General features: G+C 46.2%; 1 protein-coding gene across 2 annotated transcripts in view; it reads left to right on the top strand.

Moving 5' to 3' along the window:
• Positions 1-379: 379 nt before the first annotated feature.
• Positions 380-10,816, top strand: part of GAS6 (growth arrest specific 6) — a 50,232-nt gene continuing 39,795 nt past the window's right edge. For both annotated transcript variants that reach the window (XM_085881297.1, XM_085881296.1), the window contains exons 1-2: positions 380-600; positions 10,312-10,469. In XM_085881297.1, coding sequence (XP_085737423.1) covers positions 534-600; positions 10,312-10,469 — 225 coding nt within the window. In that variant the 5' untranslated portion in view covers positions 380-533. The remainder of the gene's footprint in view (positions 601-10,311; positions 10,470-10,816) is intronic.

Raw genomic sequence — 10,816 nt, 5'->3', positions numbered from 1 at the left:
TTTTTTAATTTTTCAAAATTTGGATTTTCAAATGGCCAATCAGGCAGATTTGATTAGAATCCCCTGGAGAACAAATGTGCCAAATTTGATGCTTGTATCATCATTTGCACGATTCCTCTCAAAAACTGCCGTTATCTGCCCCACTAAAGGCTGCCCTGTCGACTGAATATAAACGGGCGGAGCAACGCAGCAGTTTGGGCGGGACTTATGACCACGCCCATTTGGTTTGGCGGCGTGGCCACGCCCGTTCGGGGGGGGGAACTTATGACCACGCCCATTTGGTTTGGCGGCGTGGCCATGCCCATTCGGGGGGGACTTATGACCACGCCCATTTGGTTTGGCGGCGTGGCCATGCCCATTCGGGGGGGGGACTTATGACCACGCCCATTTGGGCGGGGTTAACGGCCCATTTCGCCGCTGATACCCGTGCTGTTGACATCGGTTCATCGCAATTCACAGAGAGGGAGTAAAGCGAGAGGGCCGTATGGTCAAGAGAGAGTTCGGAGGCAGGAGCTTTTGAAGTGAACAGCGCAATGGTTTTCCGTGCTGCTTGGTTTGCAGGGCTGTGCTTGGTGCTGCTCGAGACGGGGGGTGCGCATCGTGAGTACCCTGACCCGAATGGTCTGCATGAAATACCTGCAGCACGTTGTCCGTTTCACCGAGAAGATGCTCCCAGTTGTTCGTGGCCCACTGTGTTCTTTGTGTTCGTGACGTTTCGTGTGTGTACCCTCGCCGTGTGCTTGTGCTTTACCCGGCTGCCATCAACACCTGGGTGTACCGGATTGTTGCATCGTCCTCGGTTGGTGTGTATCCACCATCAAACTCGAACCGTAAAACAGCTCGGGAGGCTGCTGTATTGTTTGTAGCACTTTGGGGGGGGGGGGGGAAAAACCATTGAGCGATTTCCATCTCACTTTGATCTTTGAACCACGTTGTGCTTTGAGCAAGCGTTCACATCTTATCCCTTACAAGGGGGAAGCGAAATCGTTTCTCCACATCCAGTGTGTCTATCGTGAATTTGTGCCTGTACGAGCTTGTGAGGACCAATCGGTTTGTTTGTAAGAGGCCATATATTTATTATGTACGCAGATCCGATGGCACGGTTTTTGACATTCCTCCCAACACTCCTCTCCTCCAATGATCTATCTGTCTATATATCTCTCTCTCAACTGTCCTTCTGCACCCTTGCGATGATGATGATGATGATGTTTGGCCGTTTTGTCCTGTTGAAGCCATTAAGCTAGAAATAACTGTCTAGTAACGATTTTTTGTGAACTTGTGAAATCCATGAGAACATTGCAGTGTGTGTTCGTGCGTGTTTCTCAATTAAAAAAACCAAAAAATATATTATTTTCTAATTTTGCAAAACCCACCAGCAATGGACTCGTAGTAGATAGCTGATCCCTCATCCCATTTAGACCCTCCTGGAACCTCATCCTATTTAGACTCACCCCCAGTTGCTTTGGAATGCCGAACTAACATTGAATTATGAACGAGAACGGCACTCGGGCAGTGTGACGTGACCACTCCTCATTTTCATAAATGCCAAGGTGAGCCAATGAAAAAAAAGCCAAGAATTCACAAGGTTTCGGAAAAGCGATGATAATAGAAAACCCATACGCCGAGAAAACCTATAGAAAACCAAGACGCCAAGGTGAACAACGAATAGCCAAGATCTTGTGAAGAAAAGCCAAGGAGTGGTCACACTGCACTCTGTGGAGCTCAATCCTCCGCCAGGCTGGACAGTTTACATTTTGTATTCCACTGATAGGTTGGACCTTGATCCGCTCCTGAACCAAAATCAAATCGGCTTGTTCTTCTCGCCGAAGCAAACTCATCCACTTTGGGTTTGTCATCCGTCCAAAACTTTTTGAGATATCTTGTATGTCGTTTTTGATCCCATCTCTAAATGGTGACGAATCACTTGAAATTTTTTTTTAAAGTTTCTCAGATCTGGATTCTTGGATCTTCACCAAAATCAAATTAGTTATCCTCTGTCACACACTCAACTCGTCCACCGATTTTTCATCTGAATGTGTCCACAACTTTTTGAGATAACATGCAATATCGTTTTTAGCCCTCTCTCTCAATGGCGAAGAATCACTTTTAAAAAAATAAGTCTGGAGACGGCGATGGTTCACGAGCAATATACACGGTTCGCCTTTTTTATTTTTTGACTTTCGGGGGGACGCCACGGCAAACTGGCGGGAATCGGGAAAAACGTAAACGATGAAAGTTGTCATACTCGAAGAGCACAACTTGCATACCAACTTTCATTCGAAACAGTTGAAAACCCTAGGAGCTCGATGCCCAATTTATTGATTTTTTTTGACATTTTCTAAGTTCGTGACCTTGACCTTGACGAAAATGAAAAATCGAGCTCAGTGGGGCTATGCAGGTGCCATTGGGCTAACCAAATACCGAAACCCCCTGCCAGATTCGACAAACCCCCTCGGAGAAGATGTAACTTGAAACCGGCTACTCCCTAAAAACACGTTTTTTGGGCGTGGCTCCACCCACCCATAACACAACTCGATCATGATATAAACCTCCCACCAAAATTTTATCAAGATTGGATCGAAACCCACGGAGCTATGCTCGGGACAGACAGACAGACAGACACACACCCATAACGAATATAGTGGTCACTTACTGACTCGTGAACCAATTATCGGATCCGGATTCAGATTTTCACTGAAATCTATTGAATTTCTCTTTGTCACACACCCAACCTGTCCACCAAGTTTCCTCCGAATCGGTCCATAACTTTTTGAGGTATCATGATCTCACCTTATCAGATGAAATGTTATTATGTATTACTTATGAAATCTAAAGATTTCGTAAGTATATTGATGACTTCCGTCCTCTGTTTGTGTGTGTGTGTTTGTGTGTTTGTTTGTAGGCACGATAACTCGAGAATGGAAGAAGCTACCAATGTCAAATTACACCATGTGATTCAGGAGGGTGATGGCTAGCGCTGATTAGATTTTGGTCAAAATCGGTCAAAGGTCAAGGTCACAGTGAGGTCAAACATCCAAAACATTCGATTTTTGATGGTTTGGTACAGAATCATCGTAGAAACTTCTGGTTTGCGTCGCTACCTTCTCTAGATACAGCTTTTATTAGACAAGGTCAGAGGTCAAGTTAACGATTTCGTAAGTACCAGTCTATGACTGCTTGTTTATTGTTTGTCATGTTGTTTTTTTATTATTGTTGTTTTTTTTTTTTGGTTCTTGTTGTCCTCTGCTCATGAAGCAGTTTGTATGTATACTATAGACACGAGGAGATGTCAATGTACTTTTACATAAATTATAAGTGCGTTAGTAGACGATTGACAAATCGACACAAACCCGATGTCCATTCTCTCAGTGAGTATTCTCAGCTTTTCCTCTTTTGTATTTCACTATCTTCTATTTACTTGACCTTGCATTCTCTCTGTGAGTATTTATTCATTTATGCCCCTCTGCCCTCTTTCATCCTTTCCATGAGTTTAGGGTTTGTATTTGCAAAGAAAAGGAATCTCGATTACCATGGGATCGCAGCATCATGGACTATGTTTTTAGAGTGAAACTCCAGAACCGAGCTCGCTGAATTATAGCAGTTGTAATGTTTTAATGTTCATAATTGAAGGCTGATTAAAGGCCTCCATTGTCTTGGTTTAGAGTTTATCAAAGTTGACTTTCTAAATATCCCTGCATCAAAAGTTTCGTCTGATATCTACTCGGTGCTTGTTTGTATTTGTGGCAACTAAGTTAATCCATTATTTATTTATTTCTGGTTGGGAATGGGTTCTAACATCATTAGACTAATTGGAAATATTTATTACGTCGGAATCGACAATTTGGGGAATACCAATTAGATTGGGATGTTTGTAGAAGTTGATTGCATCTTGTCTCGTCTTTCCACCTGGAACCAATCTAATTGTAATGATCGTGTTTCTCTCCACATCCTAAGCCCACCTATTCAGCACTGCCTCATTATCTTTGTTGACCTTCCACTCTTTGTAGTTTGACTCCCAAAAATCCTCCAAGTTAGTACAAAAACGAACCAAACTCACCAAAATCAAATGATAAACAAAACAAAAGTGCCTCAAATATAGCAGTAGATATGTTGTTTACAATGTAGTGAAGAGGTGAATTGGGTTTTTTTTTTTTAATGAGTGAGGACATCTGTGTAAGCTCAATGTTGTGGGATGTTTACAAGGATAAGCAAACTCGAGCTGTTATCAGCTGAATTTGGGAGGCCAGAGCAGACATGCTTTGCATTTCTCGACATCAAACATTTTTGTAAAGTCCTCACTTTACCTTCCCTGCTTGTACTTGCGTTACATGCCAGACATCGATATACCTTTACATGAAGAAAAGGGACATTAGGAGTCAACGCAGTATGTGGCATCTGAAGTCTTTGGGACTTGATCGCACGAGGAAAGTGCTCAGACGGAACATCAAAATGGCTGTTGCAATTGATGGGAATATTTTCTGGGAAAAGGGAGACTGCATTGACGGGAAATGAGAAATATTTAATTCTGTGACGATATCTAAAAATTTTGGCTTGTCTTTATCGCTGTGGGCAGCTTCTGTTGTGGTTAGAGAAGCTATGGGGTGCATGCATGTGCGTGCTCTTTGGAGACTGTGCCAGAGAAAACAGGAAGAGTGTGAAAGGTCATATGTATTGATTTGTGAAGACTGTTTCTCGAACTTCCCCACAGTTCATATTTTTGTTTTGTCGTGTTTCATTTGCAGCTCGGGTCAAGTCAAAATCGTTGTATTTCATGTCCACGGCTGTTGTTTACTGTCATAATGGCTCCATGTATGTATCGTCGCGCTTCTTTTGACATGCTTTCCAAACCACAAGGATAAATGCTCCATGATAGTCGTACTTCAGCATTCCTTGTGCTGGTGTAGATGCCATTGAGCTCTTTAATCTGGGTTAGATTCCTGACGACTATAAACTCTGAACCCCATACTTTGCAGGAAAGGCTTTCCATCGAGTACACCTGACAGAAGGGAAGTTCGGCCAGGTGTATCACCTGAAAAGAGAAGGCTAGTGTGTAGTGGTGCCTTGGCTAAATTCTAAATTCTAAGTTACTGTCCTGGTTTAGGGTTGCTGGAGTAGCTCTTTGAGCTGGAGTAGCATCCTCTCCAAGGTACACTCAGCTATGGAAACATTCACAACCGGTCATGGTCACCCTCATGTCCTCTTGGGTTATTTCAAGGAGGAGGAGGAGGACGAGGCATTCACTTGGTTTATTGGCAACGTTTTCAAGCTACCACATATTAATAAAATATAATCCAACACACACTGCATATTCATCAAATGCTGGTTTAAATTTTCCAACTTCAGTGCCAACTCACCCCTCTCACCCCTCACTCTCAAAGCAACCATCACACTCTTCTCCCTCCAAGCCTCCCTCTCACCTCTCTCAAAAACGCCCCCCTCACCTTTCTCCCACCATTCACCCCTTACTCATCCTTCTCAAAGTTGCCCCCCCTCTCTTCCACAAAGCTGCCTCCTTCCACTGCCCTCTCACCTCCATCTCTTCACTCCACCTCCTCAAATCCTCAAATGCCTTCTTCCCCCCTCTCCCCCAGCACCACAGAGCCTTTTCTCCTCCTCATCTGGCCCCCTCCCCGAGCTATTCTGCAATCCCCCACACTCTTTCAACAACCCTCCTTACCTCTCCCCCTCATCCCTTGTCCTACCCACCCCCTGCACCCAAAGCCTCCTTCCTCCTTCATTAACAGTGTGGACCTCAAATATCTGGGGCCTTCGCTCAAACCTTTCAGATCTCTCCATACAGGTTGCCACTGACAAACCAGACATAATCTACCGAACAGAAACTTTCCTCCCCCAAGACGTGTCTGACTCCCAAGTATCCCTCCCTGGTTACTCCCTCCTCCGGTATGACAGACCTCAGCCTCGTCCTGGTGGAGGAGTTGCTCTCTTCATCAGACTGCATTCCTCACTCTCCATGCACTGCCTCCACTCCCCCACACCCCCAGGAATACCTCTGGCTACGGCTTCCCCTCCACTCCCACCTCATGTTTATATGTGTACTGTTCCGTCCACCTAACAGTGATGTCTCCATCTTCACCTCACTATCTGAAAATATGGACCAACTTCTGTCTTCTCATCCAAACTCTCTTCCTCATATGTGGTGACTTCAATTGTCATCATGCCAGTTGGCTAGGTGTGGGTACCTCTCTCACCTGCCATGGCATTTCAGCAAAACCTTTCTGCGACTCACTGGGACTGACTCAATCGGTCAACTTCCCTACCCGGATCTCAACCAATGGTACACCATCTCTTCTGGATCTGATTTTGACAAATTTCCCTGACAATATCTGTAGCTCTTCCTCCACTGCAATCGGTTCTTCTGACCACGTCCTTGTCAAAGTGGACATCTCTCTGGCTATTATCAGAAAACCACCTCACTGCCGTCCAATCTGGCATTTCACTCGAGCTGACTGGCAGGGTCTCCAAGCAGCCATCAAACTTACAGACTCGTCTCCCATCGCTACTTTCTCCAACATCAACTCATCCTGGGAATTCTTTCAAAGAAACTTGCTCTCCCTCATGCACAGATTTATCCCCTCTCGTCTTCAGTTGTTGTACCCTTCCTCCCGCCCTTGGTTCACTGAAGCTTGTGGTTAGGCAGTTGTCCTGAAACAACTTTCCTTTGCCTCATGGAAAGCGAACCCAACTGAGGGTAATCGCAGTTCCTTCCATAAAGCTCAGAACAAGTGTGTATCTACCCTCAGGAGAGCCAGAAAACAACATCTTTCTAATCTCAAGTCTGAACTCTCAAACCTCTCTCCCTCCTCAAAATCCTGGTGGCAATCAAATCTCTTTCTGGTGTATGTTCCCCCTCCATCCCCTCTCTTACCTCAAATGTCCACACTGCTGATACCGCATATGAAAAAGCTGAATGCCGAAACTCGGTGTTTGCAGCTAAATCTTGTGTCCTAAACCCATCACTTTCTCTACCCACTTTACCGAGTCGCACCCAACTGTCCCTGGACTCTGTGTCCTTTTCTCCTGACAAGGTGGAGAGCTTGTTGTCAAATTCGACTCAGGTTCTGCAACTGGTCCAGACTTCATCAGCCCACGTGTCTTAAAAACCTGCTGTTCTACTCTTGCTCACCCTCTCGCTGTTCTATTCACCCTCTCATTTGCTCAAGATCATCTGCCATCTGCTTGGAAATCAGCAAAACATTACTGCCCTGCATAAAAAAGGTGCAAAAACAGATCCCTGTAACTACAGACCAATCAGCCTTCTCCCAATCATCAGCAAGGTTATGGAATCCATCATCGCTTCAGACATTAAATCCTTCCTCTTCTCCAATGGCTTGGTTTCAGACCAGGTCACTCTACCCTGGATATGCTGCTTCTGCTCTCCCAACAAAGGATGGAAGTCCTCAATGCCGGACATGAAATCCGAGCCGTATCCCTGGACATATCACGTGCTTTTGACAGGGTCTGGCACCCTGCACTACTCACCAAACTCTCTTCCCATGGTATCCAAGGCCATCTCCACTCATGGCTCGCAGACTTCCTCTCCTGTCGCAGTCAACGTGTGGCCCTAAATGGAGTTCTTTCATCCCCTCTTCCTGTCCAGGCTGGAGTTCCTCAAGGTAGCGGTCTGGGCCCTGTTCTTTTTCTGGTTTTCATCAACGATCTCTCCGACTCTCTGGAAAATCCTCTTTATCTCTTTGCTGATGACTCCACTCTCTGCCGTGCCATCTGTCATCCCTGAGACTGGCAAGCAGCTGCTTCTTCACTCACTGCAAATCTGAGTAAAATCACAAACTGGTCAAACACGTGGAACATGTCTTTCAATCTGGACAAATCTCACACTCACTATGTCTCCCTGAAAGGACCATGTAGAAACCCCCCCATCCACTTTCTCAACAATCCTCTGGAAGAAGTCCTTTCTTTCAAGCTTCTGGGTCTCACTATCTGCCATGACCTTTCCTGGGAAAGCCACATTTCAAACCTCGCCTCCAAAGCCAGTCGCCGACTGGGAATCCTCCGTCGTGCAAAGTCCTTCCCCGGCCACCTGAGCTCCTGACCACTTACAAAGCTTTCGTCCGCAGCCTGATGGGGTACTGCTCTCCCCTCTGGGCTGGTGCTTCTGCCTCCCACCTTTCTCAGCTTCATGCTGTGGAAACCAAGGCATTTCGGATCATTGGTATCTCCCGCGATGAGGCTGAGTCTTTGGGCCTCTCACTCAATCACCGCAGGTTGGTCGGTGGTCTTTCTGTCTTCTACCGTCTCCTCTCCAGCCTCGCCCCCCCCCTGCTCTCTCTGCGATTTGTCCCCACCACATTTCCGCAGGGCGCTCAAGGTCCGCCAACAACCCCCTTCTGGTAAAACTACCAAAATCACGAATCACTGCTCACCTTCACTCTTTCATTCCTCTTTTTTCCCACTTTTTGAATAAACTCCCTCACTCTTTTCAATCCCATTCTTCCCTCCAGGACTTCATAACAGCTGTTCACCACCACCTCTTATCATCCCCCATCCAAATCCTCGATTTTTTATTTTTCTACCCCCGATAATCCACCCAAACCCACCTCCTTCAAATTCCCTGCTTTCCTTTTTGAAAGTCCCTGTAATGCCCATCTTGCATTCCCCATGTTCCCCGCCCCATCCCTCTCCCTTCCACAGATCTCCGAATGTCTCTGTTCCCCACTGTTTTGTCCTTCCCACTCCCGCCCCTCGTCTCATGCCCCCACTTGCTGTGCATTGTGTGTTAGCTCTCACACGAGCCTCGACAAGGTATACAAAAAAAACAAAAACACAAAAAATATCAAATTATTCACTGCATAAACTTGCACAATTAATCAAAGAGCCTCTTGTACCCTCCATGGAACACTGCCTCAGGTAATGGACACGTGAGCCCTTTATATCATCACCTGCCAAGAGCCTCACACGCATCATCACACGTGTTTAAACATAGTGCCAAAGTTTTGCGCATAAGAGTAGCTACATTGAGACATGATAGAAACAATTTGATGATTGACTTTAATTTCTTTAATTACCTCCGTCCGCCACGAAGGTTGCCGGATGTTGTTTTCACCTCTGTCTGTCCGTGAGAAGGGTATCTCAAACCGTTATGGACAGATTCAGACGAAACGTGGTGAACAGGTTGGGTGTGTGACAGAATAATTGATTTGAATTTGGTGAATATCCGGATCTGAAGCTTGCCAAATGGCTTGGCAATTGATAAACTGATTGGTAATGGAACACACCTCAACACATGTGCGAGACAGACCGAGGACCCTTTTCTGGTTCTGCCACTTGTGTAATGAAAAAAGTTGATTTTGGGTGATTTTCATTCCTTTTCCCCCTCTTGTTAAGCTTTCTTCACTTTTCAGCACTGCTGGTGTCATTTTGTTTCATCCTTGGGACAGGTGCTCTGATTTGGAAAAACCACAACGTTCAGCCATGTGCATGGGTTTGTCCATTTACTAATGGGGGGTGTTTTGTGATTGTACAATCAATTGTGTGTATTTGTGAACATTAAACAAAGTTATTATGCAATTGCATGGGTTACAAGGCCCTCACACTGCCTCTCATGGGGCCCAAGTTGAGCTCGGGGCCCACCTTGAGCTTGGGATCCTGGGCACGGGCCCTGTGTGCCCATGCATCAATCCGCCACTGCTTCCCCTTCCCCTCACACACCGCCTCACCTTCCCATCATGCTGCCTTCCCTCCCCCTCCCCTCATGCTTACCTGCTCCCAAACCCCTTCTCTGCACCCTTCACGTATATCTCCTGGCGGTCTCAACGTGCTGTTTTAACGTACCCCGTTACTAAATTCAAGTCGAGAGCCCCTCCTCTCATGCTTACCATCTACCAAACCTCCTCCCCACTTCCCCCATATTCTCTCCCCCATCCTCCTCACTGCCACCCCATCCCGTAGTGTATAGCGCCGACGTCTGGTGAGGTGTTGCTCTTCCCACCCACCCCCCCCCGCCCACCTCCTCCTAGTTCCCCCAGCCTTCCTCCATCCTTATCCCTCCTTGCTCCCGCCTCTCCCTCTTTCTTCCTCCCTCTTTCTTCGACCCCCCCCCCTTAATATTCCTGTCAGCGAAGTGACGGGTTGTATTTGCTCGTATTCAATAAATCGAGGGCTCCACTGTTTGGGTGACCCAGTTTAGGAAATTTGTATATCCTGTGGAGGCAGTAAAAGGAAATTGGGAAGTTGGACTAGTTTGCCTGGCTGGAAATAAGACAAGTGCTGTGTGTTGGATTCTAGGATCTTTGAAACCGTGATCTGTGCTCTCCTCTTACCCTCCCCGTACAGGCCTGAGCCAAAAGGACGCGAGCCAGGTGTTGTTACGATCACGTCGTGATTACCAAGCTTTTGAGGAGTTTAAGCAAGGACACCTTGAACGAGAATGTGTGGAAGAGGTGTGCAACCGAGAGGAGGCTCGAGAGGTTTTTGAGAATGAGCCTGAGACGGTAAGGTTGATGGTAGTTTGTAGCTTGTTATACAACAGTAATAATTGTAATGACAAGCGGGGACCCGTGGAACATCCGCCCCATGTAAAATGTGACTTCAAGTCCTCAACTCTCTTGTGAATATGACGGCTCTGAAGATGTCTTTGGCTTTGCATAGCAGTAAGCACCAACACGGACGGCAACTGTATGATTAATTTTTTTGGTTTTCAAGTTGAAATTGTGAGTGGAGTTAGGTGAACTTCCCATTGGTTGGCTGGAATGGAATGTTGTTGCACACAGAAACGTGGCGAAGAAGCGTATTATTATCTGGATGATTAAAAATAACTGGTGATTGTTCTTGACACCGT

The sequence above is a fragment of the Eptatretus burgeri genome, chromosome 5, assembly GCF_056783735.1.
Source record: "Eptatretus burgeri isolate ZD-2024b chromosome 5, Ebu_testis_v1, whole genome shotgun sequence".
Classification (NCBI taxonomy): Eukaryota; Metazoa; Chordata; class Myxini; order Myxiniformes; family Myxinidae; genus Eptatretus; species Eptatretus burgeri.
The sequence above is the reverse complement of the archived record's forward strand: the minus strand, read 5'-3'. Positions and strand labels throughout refer to the sequence as shown.